We start from the raw sequence: 17876 nt of genomic DNA on the forward strand, positions 1-17876 counted from the left end.
AGTGTAAAGTGTTTGCTGTTGCTATATATTTACATGCAGGCAACCCCACATGGCCCTAAAAAGTAGCACAGGTTGGATGTGTTACTTCCTCCTCACAGAGTTTCACTCAGGAAACAGGCCTCAAATTGAACATGATACAGTTTGTTTCGGTAAAATATAACTTGTTACGACACATGAGTCCATGAATGCATCATACAAAATATCAATAATCAGCACATTTTAGCAGAATGGTTGCCACATTCAAGATGTTGCCCTTTTTACGGAGCGTTTACCACCCAATGAATGCATTGACTTGCTTGTGGGACCACGCTACACAAAACAGATAGCAACACCTATAAAAACTATTTAAAAAAAGGGGCTACTGTATCAACCTATATAAAGTATATAAATATAGTTTTTCTCCAGGAGAGGGGAGCGTGCTTTGAGATCAGCTGCTAGGCTGCAGCGGGGAGAAGAGGGGGACAAAAAGAGATCTCCGTCCTCCGTGTTTTATTCTTATAGAAGTAAGAAGAGAAGTAATGGGGCAGAAACCCTCCTTTTTACGCAGCGGTTCAGACATAGACATCAAACGGCGACACATATTCAGTTGCCCGTTACTTTTGGCATTAGGGCAGGGATATCTAGATACTTTCCAAGGTTTGACATAATGAATTGTGCTACTTTTAAAGCAAGCAACGATGTTTTCAAATCTGTAATCAAAAAGCTCCTCAAAAACACTATAGAAGCAGTTCCTGCCGTTGTTACGTTAGTTCAAACAGTAACAACGGACTACTTTTCTTAGCGGATGCATGTGAATTTAAATCAATACAACTATTTTTTAAATCAATAAAATCTTTTTCTAAATCCATAAAAGCATTTCAATTATTATTGGGAGTCATGTCGTTACTTTGTTGAGAATGTGGCCATGTGTAATAAGCGGGATAATGTCCACATTGCACATTGCATAATGTGCCTTCATGCCGATCTAGATCCCTCCGCAAAAACAAAACAAAAAACGGCTCGTTCGCGGGCGAGAGCCGGCTCCCGTCGTTCACTTAAAAGAGCCGGCTCTTTGAGCCGGCTCGTTCGCGACCGACACATCACATTTCGTTCTTTCAAGATGGCCGAACAACAAGTTGAAACAGCGGCAATAGTATTTTCCAGAGATGCATGTTTATATTTATTGTAATGTCATTTTTCTTAACACACAATTGTCTGTTTTTATGATGCTGGAGGCACCTTCCATGAAAATGGCTGATGGGGTTAATAATAATTAGAACAGCCAATAAAATGTTTGTTTAATAAAGACTTTCCTCTTTGTATGTACTGTATATCTTTTTTTATTATTCTTACCACCAGACACAACATGAACAAATGAATGATACACATCAGGACAGTAACTTAAACTTCAGTATTTTAGGTGTACAGAAACCTCTACTCATGTTGTTAAATGATATACAGCAATATCTTCCATAAAACGTAGTTGATTGATTTGAATAATAATTACTACCACAAACAGTGAAAAATGATATGCCTACAATTTATGAATTTGTCTTCTCTGTGGGTTGTATACTCTTCATTCTTTATGCAAATTAATTATAATTATTATTTTTCAAAGTTCGTTTATGATTCATTCAAAGCATTACAATAAATGAGAAACAGAGAGCGTCATATACCTTTAAGAAATACGTGGGGGCGGGGTTCATAACCCTTTAGGAAACGCCCCTATAGGATCCGCCCCTATACGATCCGCCTCCTTGCTGCGATCTGCAGCCAGACTCTATTGGACTCGATTTCCCTTGCCCGCAGGCAGGGTCCATTGGATTGAACCTCCCACCACTAAACCAGGAATTACTCCGCCTTAGAAAAACGTAAAGAAACGGTAACAGGTGTCTTTATAATTTCTTAAGATGTCTGCCATTGGCGGTCTACAAACTGTTGAACACTCCGGAATGCTCAAGCTGTATTCTGCCTTGTTTTACGCCGGCTGCTCGTTCCTCATCACGGTGGTGAATAAAACCGTGCTGACGAGCTTCAGGTAGGCTATGTGGCGCTGTGTCATGCTGTCAACTCATTTAGTGTTAAAAGCGTTATGCTAAGACTATGATTAAAAGTGGTAATACAAACAGTGTAGTTAGCGTTCTCTATACAAGTAAAAGTCCTGCATTAAAACGTTTCGAAACTAAAACAAACTTTAGGGGCCAAAAGCATAGCTTCCCTTTATGAAATACAATGTATATTCAATTACTGTATCAATATGTACGCATTAACTTTAATAATGGAGCTGGTTAAGGTGGAGCTTATTTAACCATAAACTGCTGGGTAACTTGTGAAAAGTGTTATTTTTAATCTATAATTTGAATATGAATAGCCTTTTCAAAGTAGCCGACGAATAAGTAATAATAAAATGGATATACTGAAGTGAAGTGTACTTCTTGAGTGCATGTACGTACTTTTCATCTTCATTCATAGTAATAACAATGTAGAAAGCTCACACACAAAGGAAGCTTATAACTAAATGATTCACAATGCAATACGTGATTCACATTGCAATACCACACAGTCAGCTATTGTTTTTGTGTTGGATGTTCAGGTTTCCGTCCTACTTGTTTCTGGGAATTGGCCAGGTAAGTTGTCCAGGTGTGGATGTTTCTGAGTGTTTATACAAATGTGAATCATGTACACAAACAAACACACACACACACACACACACACACACACACACACACACACACACACACACACACACACACACACACACACACACACACACACACACACACACACACACACACACACACACACACACACACACACACACACCCTGAAAAACCAATCAATTCCTGTATATTCTGCCCAAAAATATAAACATCTCTGAAAATGTATATAACTTACCTTAAAAAAACTGATTCTATTAAAGCGTTGTCTTGCTTTCAACATAAATTGTCATAATAATGGGGTCCTTACCTTCAGTGGAGCTGATGGCTAGAGCGCACAGACAGACAATCGCAAACACAACTTTCAGATCCATGATGACAGAGCAACTGAGGGGGGAAATCTGTCACTCACTTTAAAAACGTGTGCTGAACACACACACGCACACGCACGCACACGCGCACACACACACACACACACACACACACACACACACACACACATCCTTCTTCATTGTCCCTTTTGTCCTTTCAGATGATCGTCACTCTTGTTGTTCTTTATGCTGCCAAAATTAGAAAGAAAGTCCAGTTTCAAGATTTTGACAGAAGTATTCTCTTTAAAGTAAGCATTTCTCATAAAAAAAATACTATTATAATTGATTTGATAACATTTGTTTTCAAAATATATTACTCCTTTAATTTCTTGTCAGATTTTCCCTCTTCCTTTGCTGTATGTTGGGAACCATATAACAGGACTGGCAAGCACCAAAAAACTCAGGTTAAACCATTTTGGATGTTATCTAGTAGTCCTTAATGTCACGCTGCTCATTCATGAGTTTCCTAAACGTGTTTTGTGCTTTTACAGTTTACCCATGTTTACAGTATTACGGAAGTTCACCATATTGATGACGATGATCTTGGAAGTATATTTACTAAAGTAAGACATATGTCTGAACTGTGTAGAACATTATGTATTATGAGCCCACTTACATGAAGAGGTTCATATATCAGAAGTATTATATAAAACAGGAGCTTCTGGCTTTGATCTGAATGTTTGAATGTTCCCTTTTTTCCAGAAAATCATTCCCAAGACGCCTTGTATACAGCATTGTGGCCATAGTCTTCGGTGCTATGGTTGCTGCAAGGTATAGATTTCTTAAATCTGAATTCATTGATTTAGAATTGTTAATAGATCCTTTAACCCAGGGGTGTCAAACTCAATTTCATCGCGGGCCACATTAGCATTATGGTTGCACTCAAAGGGCCGGTTGTAACTTTAAGACTATATAAATATATAAAATAATGTATTATATTACATTATTGCCTCTGCATTGGATTATTATCGGATAGGGTAATAACTTAATAATTAACTACGTCTGAATGCAGAAGTCTAGGGCAAATAATTCAGTGTGCATGTCACAAAATGAGATGCATTGTGGGACATGTTGTTTATTGGCAATGTGTTTCTGTAAAACGGCATGTAACCGTATAATAAACATAATATTCTTTGCAAGCTCTTGCGGTGCCACATAAAATGAAGTCGTGGGCCGGATTTGGCCCCCAGGCCTTGAGTTTGACACCCCTGCTTTAAGCCCTAATACCTATACTTTCCATACCTCTTTCCCTCTCCTCTAGTTCTGACCTAGCCTTCGAATTAGAGGGCTATACTTTCATCCTGCTCAACGATGCCTTCACTGCAGCCAGTGGTGTGTACACCAAGAAGAAACTTGGCACCGAGGTAAGCTGCACGTTCTGTGTGTAGGTCTTTACACAGACGGAAAGACACACTTGGGTTCTTTTAAACCCTGAGGATATTGTCCTTGTCCTATACAACTTCAACTGGTTTTACTTGTTTTTGGAGCTTTATTTTGTCTGGATGTCTTTAGAAAAAAAGTATTCTTGTACCAGCTAGATAAGGAAGATGTCCACTTCTCTTCTTTCTTTGAGGCTTGTTGCTTCGTTCCTTCTTGTCAGAAGAAACACATCTTCAGTGAACAATGCTGACTCTGGTGCTAGAAGATTATTGGTTCTTATGGCTTCTGCTAGCATATTGTCCAGATCAACCTTAACCTTAACTCAAACTCTTGTGGTGTTCAACTCCTTCACCTCTTGTAGATGTTCAAATTGTGCCAGCCGTTGTTTATCTTTAGTCTCTAGACTTTTAAATTCTGCCTCTTCCTTTTCTTTTTTGGATGTGGCCTCATTTATTTGGAGTGGAAACTAGAGCAGGTAGAACCATGTTTTGATCGCTGAGAGAACAATTCAGAAACCTGTTGACTCAACTCATACAACGAAGCTATTAGCTGCTTTTTTGTCTTTCAAATAATAATTGCCAAAAACAACTTGCATCTTTCATTCATGCTGTATTTAACTGGTAGTTTCACGAAAGCTTAATGTCTGTATAGGTGTAGTAAACAGTTTTTGTATGTTAAATTATACAGTATTAGGAAATGTTACTCACAGCTGTCCTGCCAAAGAACGAAGACGAATCTGACTTATTTATTTTACAGTTGTCTCAGTCGTTAATTCTTTATAAATAATTGTTTGCTTTCATTTGTACTATATGTCTAAGACTTTTGTAGTAATATAAATGGTATTGAATCAGATCATTAAAGAAGAATATGCACATTAGATTTAGAAAAAAGGTGAAAGCTTTGACTTTGATCATCTGCCCTCCTAACCACATATTTAAAAACGTATATTTTTTTGCCTATCACGATTTAAGATATTGACAGCATATAGATGTATAATATGAAGAGTTTTTAACATTTTCCAATTGTAAAAGTAAATACATTTACGTTACAATGACTTTTTGTTTCACAAGTATCTCCACAAATGATCGTTGTGTATTTGATTTTGGTCACATTATATCTAAGGTTTTTGTCTTTCTTTTGAAGGGCCTCGGGAAGCATGGCGTCTTATTCTACAATGCACTTTTCATCATCATCCCCACTCTTTTGGCAAGTGCGTTTACCGGAGATTTACACAAGGTACATACAGTAACTGTGAATTTGTGTATTCTTACTAAATGTTTGCGCTCAAAACTATATGATTTTTTCTCTGCCTGACCACCCTGTATGATTTTCTCCACAGGCAGTCACATTTAAGGACTGGGGCGACGCCACTTTTGTTTTTTGTTTCCTCTTGTCTTGCTCCATGGGGTATGTCACTGAAATGTACTTCAAACTGCTATATTACTGTGACTCTACTGTCAACTGTACAAAATAGTGATATTTTAAAATCTAAAGATCTTCCATTACTCCCTCATGCCACCTGGTTTTATTAAACTGTTTTGTTTCCTCAGGTTTGTGCTGATGTATTCCATAGTCCTGTGCAGCTATTATAACTCTGCACTTACTACAACAGTAGTGGGGGCAATAAAGGTAAGACCACACTGATTTTTAGACTAGAAATCAGACAAATCTCCAACAAGGTTTCCTAATCCTCGAAACTCATTATTTTAATCATAGAAAATGCTTAAAGTTCCAAACTACGTGGTTCTCGAATCTACATCATATTACACATAGTGTTAATCAATCATAAAACAGTGACCATGTTCAAAATCTTGCAATTTTAAGAATTTAAGATCTAAATATGCACCTAAAACTAGTTCCTTACTGTTCAGCTGATGGCAATGACCTATCTTCCCACTCAAGAAAACACCCTCCTTGGTGGAGTCAACTATGTTTGTGTTTCACATTTCCATCTGTCTATTTCATTTTCATTTCAAACCTTTATTTAACGAGATTGGTCCCATTGAGATCATAGATCTCTTTTTCAAGGGAGACCTGCAGCATATAGGTTCCACATGAAACATAAAACAATAAAGGACATCATACATTATATTTACAGGATACATTTACATAGTTATAGACATTTACAAGTGCCCATAGTATCAACGAGCATTTCATCTATATTCTATATTCAAACGAGGTCCTCACTAACTGGAATTACTGTTGTAACTTTCTTAAGAACGTTGCAGTTGCCTATATTGGCATCTTTGTGGGTGGAGACTACCTGTTCTCTTGGACCAACTTCCTTGGCCTCAGCATTTGGTAAGAGTTTAAGATTTGATTCTGGCAATCAAATTTGACAATATTGACCGTAATGTATTTTTAGGATTGTTATAGGTCTTTAATCACAATGGATCTTAATCTGGGGCTCAGGACTCCTTTTAAATAATAAGTATCAGTGTTCAATAGATGATGCTCTACAAAGTTAGGGTTATATTTTCATACTTTTGTCTCCTCAAATGTTCTTGCTAAGTCTTGCAATTATCTCCACCAGATCTCTATAATATATTAAAACAAAACGCATCACTACTGTAGTTAGTGTTATTTTGGCGTTTTTATAATTACAATTTGTGATCGACATATTGTGTTGAATGTCATTATAAACTTTACCTGACTACAACTGAAAGTTCTCAGAAGACTTTGATGGGACCAGATGACCAAACATGAGTTTTTTCCCTGGTTTAACAATTAATTTGCTTTAATTTTTTGTTTTGCAGTATGTCAGGTGGACTAGTGTACTCGTATTTCATCTTTAATCAGAAAACACCTGTAAGTTATGAAGGAGCACAAGAGCTGAAGATTCGCATCACAGGAGATTCAACCCAGAAGGAAGCTATAATCTAAAGGGACAGTATTTTACCATTCGCCACCTGGTGGCATTGCTGTACTCCATATTGGAGCATCATATTTCATTTGTCATTTTTTATTAAAATCTATTAATTTACTTCTTTGGATACATTGAGAAGGCTCTCATTTTAATTTTCATACCAAATCATGACAGAATAAATTGAGGTCCACATCCAATCTGGGTCAGGTTTGGGGAACGTTTATTTAAAACCAACAATTATATAACAGTGTGGACAGCCTGTCAGAGAAATATTACCTTAAAATGTGTAATAAAATGTCTACCAAGCAAGCAGGATCACTCTATACATGTTAAAAAACATGGAAACTGTTGGAGCATGTTAGGGGAGAAACAAAATGTAAACTAAAAATCGACTTCAAAGCTCTTCGTAAATTGTTCACACTCAACATTCTAACAAAAAAAGGTGTATATATTAAATGCCATAATCTTCTCAAACCACAAAATAGACTAAGGGTTAGAAATGCTTCAAAAATAAACTATAATGGGGTACAAATAAATCATTTGGTGTTTTGATTATCAACAAATCACTTGCCTTCCAGTTTTACCGAAACTCCACAAAGGTCATTTGTAAACCAAACAGAATCAAACATCACAGCTAGAGTGACAGCTTGCTGACAGGGCAGTTATGAGAGGTTCATACAGTGTCGAAGGATGTAGTGTTGCTCAAAAAAGAAAGAAAATTATAACACCAAGCACTATAAAAATCAGTTTATCAAAAACAAATGCCATCTTTTTGGACTCGTACGACAAGTCTAATTTTCTGTGCATTGCAAGCTTAATCCAACACTTAAGTAGGGGTGTAAGAGCTAAGTAAAAATGAATGAGGTGTCAAAATTGACAAACCTAAATGGATTTGAAAGGTTTTAGATTTTTGCTGGTGCCAGAATATTTCCCTTTACATGTCAAAAGATTTCAGGGCTATCAAAGAAATTGTTATCCAGTAAAAAAAGAATATGGCGAAATAAATAGATCATAACTTATTCTTTTGAAATTAAATGACAGATATGACACTATGTTTCTATGCCCGTATAATATCTGGTCTGTCCCCCTTTAATATAAAAGGTGACATAGTGAAATATCTCCCATCTTTAGGTCTGCTGATTTTACTTTTGAAGGTAAACATCTGTTTCAATGGAAATATGGCATTAGAGGTATTCTCGACCTCCAATGATTGACGATTGCTTGACTGAATATGTAAGACCAGTATAAAAAAAAGAAAAAAGGCTCCAGGTGAACTTCCTGTGTGCCTCCGGTATTGTAAATTGAAAACAAATGTGTGTGAATCATGATAAAGTGGTAAAGCTGTCAAAGTATGGATTATTTTGAAGACCTCTGGATTAGGCTTGCAATGATCCCATCTTATTCGAATATAAAAATGAGCCAATGCCAATGCCAGACTGACTGACCCCCCCCCTCCTTTAGTCCACATTCGCTCACTTCTAAGAGCATGCTGTCAAGGTGATGCTTAAACTGAACCACTCAGTCCATTTCTACCACCACTGCTGTAATCAGTGGAAGTGAAAGTGTGCTTACAATGCTAGAGATGAAACCTGGGAGCATGATGAGAGGCCATCCATACGTCATATGTATGACCACACCCTGTATCATTCTGTCCATCTGAGCTTAATCCATATATACATCAATCATACACACTCGGTTACACTCACAAACACTCAAAGAACTCGTTACCATCAAAGTGCAAACAAAACATAATAGGTACTCTTCCTTTGCCTTTAGAAGACAGGAGAAAGAAAACATTCTTCATATAGTCAAATCTACAATTATAGCAGCCTAAAAGGATAAAATGGAAGCTGAATAAGGTGCTTTAGCTTGTGCCTTCCTGGTGCTGTGACAATAGATGATGATGTGCATAACACTGATCTCAGGCCAGTTCAGCTCGTTCTCAAAGTCAGATTTTACAACTTGCAAGAATAAACTAAACTAGTCATTGATCTGCATTCATGAACACTTCTAGCTACAGTACATACAGCAGGAAGGCGGGTTGGGGATGGAGACATGAGGGAATGGGAATGTCAGGCATCGGGAAGTGGGAAGGGGTTCAGGCAGACAGGTTGTTGGCCAGATCGATAAGTGCCAGAGCACCATGAAGACGCTCTCGCTGCTCCTGGAGGCGGCGCTTGGTGGCTCCTCCCTGGCTCCCCTTCTCCTCCTCTGCTGGTTCTTCATCTTCCTCGTTCTCTTCATCGGACTGGAGGTACTCCATGGGGTCCTGCTGCTCCTGGTCCTCTGCTCTGGACTTGCCCTGTGTCTTCCCCTTGGTGGTTGTGGGGACACGCTGCTCACGGGTTTGCCAGTACCTACAGCAACAGAAAAGACAATATTAACATACAAAGTACACAGGAAATCCGATTAAAAGCACAATAGAAGTTCTTCTATGCACACTTTTTTAAACAGTGGCTCCACTTACTTTGCTAGCCACTCAGCCACAGCCTTGTTATCCACAGACTGAGCCTTCTCCTGGTCCTCTTTTGGTTCCTCTCGCTTCAGACGGGAGTAAGGGTGCTTGGGACAGTGACGGTTGGCATGTGTGAACCGATTGCCACATCCTGAAAAAGAGAAGCAAGTAGTGCAGTAGCCGTTAGAGGCCATGTTTCTCTGTGATTTTAGAATAGTTAAGATGCACAATGTATGACCTATGTGGTTTCTAAAGAATGTCACAGTTTTGATATGCATTTTTTTCTAGTGAAAAGAATAACAATAATGAGGTACTTTCTACTGCTTTAAATATAAGAGAACCAGTTAAAAGCTCCAGTCAGACAAACGTACTGAGCATGCTACTGGGATGAATCCAAAAGTTTAAGGTCCTAAAAGTTCGACTTGTTGTTCTAAAAGCAGAACAACTGCACTTTAATAATGACAGGTCTTTCATAAAAATCCACAAACCCACCTTTCTCCGAGCAGACAAAGGGTTTTTCCCCAGTGTGCAGCCGCTGGTGGGTCTTCAACTGACCACTCTGCACAAACGCCTTCGTACAGTTTGGGTAGTCACACAGGTAGGGCCTCTCTCCTGAGGGGGGAAATAGATGTATTGTTAAGACAACAGCATATAAAGTTTACAGTCAAATTATTACACAGTGCTACTTATATGATACACACATACAGCCCCTACTTTAAAATGAGAACACTAAAGCCAGAAAGTTGAGATTAGGTGCTAGGAGGTCAATTGTTTTCGGCTTTAACAAGATGTCTTTTTGACCATTAGCCATGTAATTATATACAACGCTAATGTCCAGTGCCCCTATCCTTCTGTCTCTCTCACCTGTGTGTGTCCTCTTGTGAGCCTGCAGAGACTTTTCTCTGGGAAACACGCGGTTGCAGATGTTACAGCGAATGCGACTGGCAGAAGTCTCCCCCTCGTTGATGAGCTCTCGGACAGTGTCAGCCCGGGGACGCCCTCTGCGGATGCCATCCTGACAGAAATAATAAAATAATTGTTATGTTAGCTCTACCACCACCTTACGTTCTTATTTTTATAATATCCATCAGCCTTAGGAAAATGCAGGACATCATTTGTACATACATTAATTTATGATTTTAAACAAATATAATTACAATTCTGAAATATATTAAAACTGGCATATCATCTCAGTCATTATTTTATTATATATGCATCTGTATTAATTCATTTGATTATTATAAATAGATATTAAGAACACTGCAGATGTACACTACATCATACAATGCAACATCATGTGATTTTGTTTAGCTGTGCTCACGTGTTACATTGTAACAGGATGCACGTTTGGCCATTATAATCCATTCATATCCGGTTACATTTTGGCGCGCGACTAGACGTCATGTATGAGCAGCTGCTCCATAATCAGGAAGTAACTGGGGTTTAAAATCCACCATGTCACACCCTATTGCGCGGGCGATTTTTTAAATGACTCTCAACGCCGGCCATGTTAAGACTAACTCTAAACACAGTTTCCCCTACTTTAAAGTATACATTAACAGTTATTTACCTCTAAAGAGTATACACCTCGCCTAGTAGCTCAGTTTCGAATAGTTAATGTCTTAAAAAGATGTCAACATCATGTTGCATGTAGGCTGCTCTCTTTTTCATAAAGTTGCTGTTGTTACAAACAGTGAAACAGTGCTGTTGTAACATTGTAATGCATTGCATTACAGTGTCGTCATCATGTATTCCAAAAGAGCAATAACTAAATTAAAGGCATTTATATAGGTTTCGATTATGTAACTTCATGTGCCATACTACACGTTGTGCTGAGTAACTCTACGGTTAAATAAGTGAAACTTACCCTGATCTGCTCAGGTGTTGGCTCCGTGTCCGCTTCTCTGGTAGTCTGGGCTCCGGTGGGTGAGGAAGCACCGCTCACTGAGCCCGGGCTCAGAGACACATTGTGGGCGTTCTCCCCCCATTTCCACGGGTAGACCATGAAGTCGCTGAATCCGGGACTTGTCGGAGTCAGGGCCTCAGCTCTTCTGGGTTTGATCGGCGTGGTCTTAATAACAGACACCAAAACTCTTTTAGGCGAGTCGTTGCAGAAAATAACGTGCGGGTGCTTGTTATCGGCCATCATGTGGGTGTCGAAACTCCGGTAAAAGCAAGAAAAACTGCAGAAGCTGTACCTCTTCCTTAGTGATTAGCTTAAAGAATGAATGAATGAAAGTCATAAATATGTCGCTTTTTCAATCCGGAGTGAATATGTCCTTCATTTCCAAAGTCGTAAATAAAGCTCTTGGATCCGTTGTTCGCTGCAAAGTATCCGCAGAATATACAGTTGCATGTAAAGATGGCTAGTTTCCTTCTCACCGCAGCGGGTCGTCCGAACTGACCTGTGCGCCCACAGGAGCGTTGTCCCGCGTTGCAAAATCGCGCCTGAGCAGTGGACTGACCAATCAGCTGCATGGATCAGACCCCACATGTCAGGAGTAACCAATGGCAGCACCCTTTTGGATCCACCTTAGAAGCCCGTGGGCCAATAGGAGAAAGAGGGATCGCACTTCCTGCAAAGATTGGTCGCAACGTTTTTATCCAATGATATTTAAACACTTGACGCGCGCTTTTACACGCTGAAACGAGCATTGGCCAATCAAGTCGAGCAGAACCCACGTTTTGCCTCGACGGAGCCAATGAGAGTGAAGGGCGGCTAATTCTACATCGCAGAGGAGCAGATGGCTCTTTCCCGCGCTGAGGAGTCTGTTTATGTTATTACATTTTTGGTAAATTTAAAGGGAAAGGATCTGTGCCTCAGAGGCGCCAAAGTTACGTAATCAGGGCGGAAATACTTGAACAAAGGGTGTATTGTGTAAGAGAAAAAGAAATAGAAACTTAGTGTGATTGAAAGAAAAAAGGTGTAAGTGTTACATTTAGGAAAAATACAATTTAGCCACAAATGGTCTCTGTTTACCCACACTCAATCTTATGTTTCCAACATTTCACAAGATGAAAATATAGTCTATATTCACACAACACGTGCTGGACATAAGAACACCAATACTTTAATTTAAGATGCCATCACTTTTTGATTAACTGCATACAATGACTTTCATTTTATTGTAGAGGTAACAGTAACACCAATGACTAAGTGCCAATATAAAAGGCTATTTAACAAATATAAAGTGTAAAGTAATAGTGTCTTGAGATGTTACCACTAATAAAGCCAGTTTGTTTGAATTTATTTGCCTCTTTACTGTTGGGCAGTCTGTCTGTCTTTGACTCATTCAAAGTCATCCTAAAAATCCAAATATAACCCATACTGCAATGTACAATGTGTATTTAAAAATCATGCATAAGTGTAATTGAAACTGCCCATATAACTGCATTTAGAAGCCTGTATGCTAAACTATTAGTGATTCATGACATGTACAATCAATACTGTAACAGGGAAGTAAATATGATTTGGTTCCCAAACCCCATGTACCTCGAGACTGTAGGTTGAACACCATTGACTTGCACTTTCTCATTTGACCACTAGATGGGGTTAAACAGACCTATTGCGGGTGACAAAGCTAATTCAGGGTTAAGGTTTGTTTATCTTATTTCATCATACATCTTATCCAACTATAGTTACAAATATAATACTATAATGTTGGGGGGATAATTGATTACATTTACAAATAAAAACGACCAAATCGTTTTCAGATTATTATTGTGATGCTTTGATGGGCCTGTGAAAAGCCTGTTTGACCTGAGCAGGTTACTCTGGTACACTAGTCAGATGTTGGAGAGAAGTTGTTTGCTACAGCAGCTGTCACATAACTTTACAGGTAGTCGAACCAGAAAAGTCCTAGTCAATGAAAATGCTTCCATAAAAACAGAACTCAGGGAAAATAGCATGCAACTAAACGTGAAAGGTTTAAAACGTAGTATTTTACATTAAATGTTATGCATTTATTTTTCCATCGAAAACAAATATGGCAGCCATTCCATTCCAGTGTCAGTTGAATTCTAACACAGATAAATGTTGTCAGTAGTTTTTGCCAACACAGAGACATTTTGTCAGTAGTTTATAGAATAAAGTAAAACAACATTAATTTTACTCAAACACATGTGTATGTATACCTATGCATAGTACAACCAGAGAAAATGATAATGCTGTAGTGGTCTCTTGTTTTTTTTACAGAGCTTTATGTACAATTCCTTTGGACACTTCCTGTGTCATTTTGAACAGCAACACACACAGTCCAATCAGCATTAATGAGCACGGGGCGTGGTCGCTGATCTGCACGTGCAAACATTTAAATGTGTAGACACTGCTGCTGGCATTAGCTGGATGTTCACTGACACAGCAAAGTACTGTCTGCGGCTCTGCTCTTTACGAAAACGGTTGTTTTGCTGAGTGGTAATTGCAAGATATGTGTACATCTTGAGGAGGAGGGAATCAGCTTTTCTCGTCATACACAGGCTAAAATGCTCCCGGACGCATTTGGGTGCGCTGTGGCGAACAGGTATGGGGATCTTCTGGATGACGATGCTGACCCCTTCGACATAATAACTAAAGCAGAAATCGAGAAGGCCAAAAAGAAAAAGAAGGACAACGAGGAGAAGAAAGCCAAGCCGAAAAAACCTGGGCAGAAGGAATCCCAGAAGGACAGACGCATCTCTGTTGCTCCGGAGGGCCCCGACCCGGCTCCAGGTTAGCTAGACTCCTGTCTGCATTATCACCAAACAGGCCCAAATCCTATGAGAGCTGCTGGTATTTCTACCTCGGAGAGTCCAGCCGACTGGGCGGTTTGCTTGGCTTTGTCAGCTACTAATGTTGCTATGACAGTGGGGGTTGACCACATGTTCATGCTGTCAGGCTGGGTTTCAACTTGGTATCTAAAGTTGGTATCTTTTTTTTTTTTAGTTGTGTAGCACATTTTAAACTGTATACATATGCATACTTTATATATGGTATGTTAGTCAGTCAACAACTGATTTCGTTGCAAACAACTTGTTTGGTTAAGTGCAATTATTCCCTTCAACTTAACTCTCTTGGTATTGTTTGTTTCCCTTTTTGCATGATATCAGACCCTCCTTTCCTTTTTGTAGAATGGCAGTTTGAGTGAGTTTAAGCAGTATACATGTATTTAAATCAGGGCTAAGAACTTACTGGAAGATTAAAACACACACACACTGCGGTGTTAAGACTGTAATATGTGTTTTTTTTGTTTTGATTAGTGGTTAAAACAAGGCAATTTACTCCATTTGCCTGATCAACTCTTTGGTTATTGAGGTTCTTCATAGACTTTTCAACAAAAGAAAGTGATAACGGTAACACAATTGAACAGCACATATCTCACTTTCTCTTCCTCAGTCCGTAAGCAGCCGCCGCCGCTGCAGCAGCAGCAGCCGCAGCCCCCACAGCAAGGACGTCCTGGACCAGTAACTGAGAGTGGGTATGGTCGAGGGGAGTCCCAGAGGAACACAAAGAGGCCTGCTTTTGGGGAGCGCAGGGCCAACCAAGACGAGTACCCACAGGATTTTTCCATCCCTAAGTATGTATTCATGAGACTGAGGCTATAACTCAACACTTCATATTGCTTTCTTTTCGCATCATCTGTTTTACAGGACCACTGCTGTTAAAAAAATGTACAAATGATGTCCCTCAAGTGCATGGATTAATCAGATGAAGGGACATTGCTCATCTGATTGTTCTCCTTGCTAAGTAAAGATTGAAAGAGGAAATTATGTGATTCTTCAACAAACTAAATGAGTAATGAAAAGCACCCTTGTTTTATTCAAAACACTAAAGTCACTAAAGTCAAAGGAGTGACTTGTGTTTTTTGTTTCAAATGATCCCCAGGCCTTACTATAATACAGAGTCCGATCAAGGGGGCAGAGGGGGCTTCAGAGGTAGAAGAGAAGGTGGAGGTGGAGGAGGAGGAGGAGGGTTTGCGAGGATCTCCGAGAACTTCAACCCGAGGGGCAAGAGAGGTTATGATCGACACAGCGGAACGTAAGCCTCTTTGTTCATGCAGCAGTTTACTCCAGTACAGCTTATTGGTGGTGTTTTTGATCATTTTGTTTTAACCTGCTTTGCAGAGGTATCTCTCCTGAGGAAAAGCGAGGAGGCAGAGGACCCTGGAACTGGGGCAGTGCTGACGAAAATACAGGGTACATGACATGTCATTAACATGAAACATATCAACAGTCTTGTGCACAATTTGGATATCTTTATGTTTGTCGTATCTCATTTTTGAAGTGAATTAATGGAGGTTACCCCTGATGCTTTTACCAAATCTGAGGATAAGATTCCTGCTGAGAATGATAATCAGTATCGGTGAGTAAAGCACACAGAAACAACTTTCTTATGAATGAAATCTGTGCCACATTACCTGGTTTAGTGGCTTATTTAACAGTCAATTGATACGGTTTACTCGGTTTATCATGCCTGTTGTGTTTTTGCATCGATAAATTAAAGGCACTAATTGATGGTTAGACCAAATTAAAACATGTTTAGGGTTTAACTTGGCAGTTGGATCATTTGCAATTAGAATCACACACATAATTCATCACATGTTTGACTTTTTCGCATGAAAGTTGCTTTTCTGCTTCACGAGTGCTATACATGTTAAATTTCACTCGCAATCAAATGTGTTAATGAAAAGTGTGTTTATGGAAAAAACTAAGTAATCTGCCATCTACTTATGTTGTGGATACATTGTCAGTTCTCAGGTTCAGCAACAAGGCGATCAAATAATAACAAATGCCAGTAAAATAAAATTCTGTTAATTTCTTTCAAGAGAGAGCCTGTATTTGGCAATGTTTATTTAAATGTAAAGGTGTCAAAATAAAGTAGATTGACAGATGTAGTTTGTTCCAAATTGTAGTGCGGAAGAGGATGGAGAGATGGTGGTCCATGTTGCCGTGGAGATGACCCTGGACGAGTGGAAGGCGCTGCAGGCGACAAGTCGTCCCAAGGCAGACTTTAATATCCGCAAAGCAGAGGACCAGATTCCCACCAAAGCCAAGGTCATCCACAAGTCAAAGAAGGTGGAGGTGAGAGTGTGATGCAAGGATCTGTTGGAAGAAAACCCAAAGCCTGATCACACTGGAGCGGTGATCAGGACTGACTAGACTGATCAAACAACATTGTATGCGTCATCATCTAGCAGTAACCTTCCGTTGTAAAAATGAACACTCAAAAAGAAAACCTAGACCAAGCGTTCACACCAATTAGGGGGAGGTGTTGTTAATGTCAATTTAGAGGTTTTGGACTTCATTTACCGTTTGTCTCCAACCTTTAGATCATAAAGGAGGGGATCCTTGAAGAAGTGGATGATGACAGCCACTTCCTGCGTAGGTCCGTGAATGACATCACCTCCCTTCTGGACATCAATTTCGGGAGTCTTGGACGTCCCAGTCGTGGGGGTCGAGGAAGGGGAGCACGAGGTGGTCCGGCTACTTGCCCAGAGAGAGCTAAACCCGTGTTTGAGAGGGTATGTCCTGGACTCTTTATTTTGCTTAATTAGAATCTTAAGACACAAAATGCAGGATACCTCAGTGGAAGAGCACAGGCACACCTTTTTTATAAAATATGCTTTTAGCAACTAAACGTTCTTTAACAAAAAAAATACATTTAAGCTTTTTAATAACTAAACATTTCGATGTCTTAGATTATTCAGTACATTTTATGGGGGCTAATGGTAAGACCGTTTTTTATATGTAGATGCTCTATTTATTTATCTTTAGTGTTGGTTTATTTTTTTGACTTAACTGGAAATTATAAGTCAATATGCTGACATGTGGAGATCAAATATGTAAACATTAGCAATCTTTTGACATTTTTTTTTGTATTTACTAAATGTCATTCGTGTGCGATTTGTTCTCCCACTAGGAGGAGGACCCGGCTCCTAACCCCGATGACCCAGAAGACTTCCCAGCACTGTGTGCAGGAAAATAACTGAGTTCACTTCTCCTGTGGTTGTACTTAACAATGTTAAAAAAAGAACATTTAATGTCAATACTGTTCTTAAGGTTGGGGTTTTATAGTACTTGATTTATTTTTGTTCTGTTGCACTGTTCGGCATTTGGAGAATAAATACTTTTGCAAGTTTATCTTGGAGCTGCTTTTTATTTTAGAATGCCACGCTGGGATTACTTGAAATGTG

General features: G+C 39.2%; 3 protein-coding genes across 6 annotated transcripts; 2 read left to right on the top strand and 1 right to left on the bottom strand.

Moving 5' to 3' along the window:
• Window positions 1-1777: 1777 nt before the first annotated feature.
• slc35d2 (solute carrier family 35 member D2) lies at window positions 1778-7370 on the top strand. Of its 4 annotated transcripts, XM_034091417.1 has the most exons (12): window positions 1778-2017; window positions 2573-2606; window positions 3169-3255; window positions 3344-3411; window positions 3499-3570; window positions 3710-3778; window positions 4269-4371; window positions 5531-5623; window positions 5727-5794; window positions 5938-6016; window positions 6606-6688; window positions 7144-7370. In XM_034091417.1, the coding sequence occupies exons 1-12, from the start codon at window positions 1890-1892 to the stop codon at window positions 7268-7270; spliced, it is 1011 nt and encodes a 336-aa protein (XP_033947308.1). In that variant the 5' UTR covers window positions 1778-1889; the 3' UTR covers window positions 7271-7370. The 4 variants fall into 4 exon arrangements, with proteins under 4 accessions (XP_033947308.1, XP_033947307.1, XP_033947309.1 ...); XM_034091416.1 differs by having other exon boundaries at window positions 3344-3570; XM_034091418.1 differs by lacking the exon at window positions 3499-3570.
• Window positions 7371-7456: 86 nt separating this feature from the next.
• znf367 (zinc finger protein 367) lies at window positions 7457-12114 on the bottom strand. Its single transcript, XM_034091062.1, has 5 exons — window positions 11576-12114; window positions 10573-10723; window positions 10201-10320; window positions 9721-9859; window positions 7457-9610 (listed from the first exon to the last, which is right to left on the bottom strand). Exons 1-5 carry the CDS (start codon window positions 11855-11857, stop codon window positions 9352-9354), a joined length of 951 nt encoding a protein of 316 aa, XP_033946953.1. The 5' UTR covers window positions 11858-12114; the 3' UTR covers window positions 7457-9351.
• A 1895-nt stretch (window positions 12115-14009) lies between these two features.
• On the top strand, window positions 14010-17823 carry LOC117452431 (intracellular hyaluronan-binding protein 4-like). The gene is made up of 8 exons (XM_034091061.2): window positions 14010-14416; window positions 15080-15260; window positions 15569-15721; window positions 15808-15879; window positions 15968-16045; window positions 16596-16764; window positions 17013-17204; window positions 17603-17823. Exons 1-8 carry the CDS (start codon window positions 14191-14193, stop codon window positions 17666-17668), a joined length of 1137 nt encoding a protein of 378 aa, XP_033946952.1. The 5' UTR covers window positions 14010-14190; the 3' UTR covers window positions 17669-17823.
• The last annotated feature ends 53 nt before the right edge of the window (window positions 17824-17876 follow it).

The sequence above is a fragment of the Pseudochaenichthys georgianus genome, chromosome 9 (genome assembly GCF_902827115.2).
Source record: "Pseudochaenichthys georgianus chromosome 9, fPseGeo1.2, whole genome shotgun sequence".
Taxonomy (NCBI): domain Eukaryota; kingdom Metazoa; phylum Chordata; class Actinopteri; order Perciformes; family Channichthyidae; genus Pseudochaenichthys; species Pseudochaenichthys georgianus.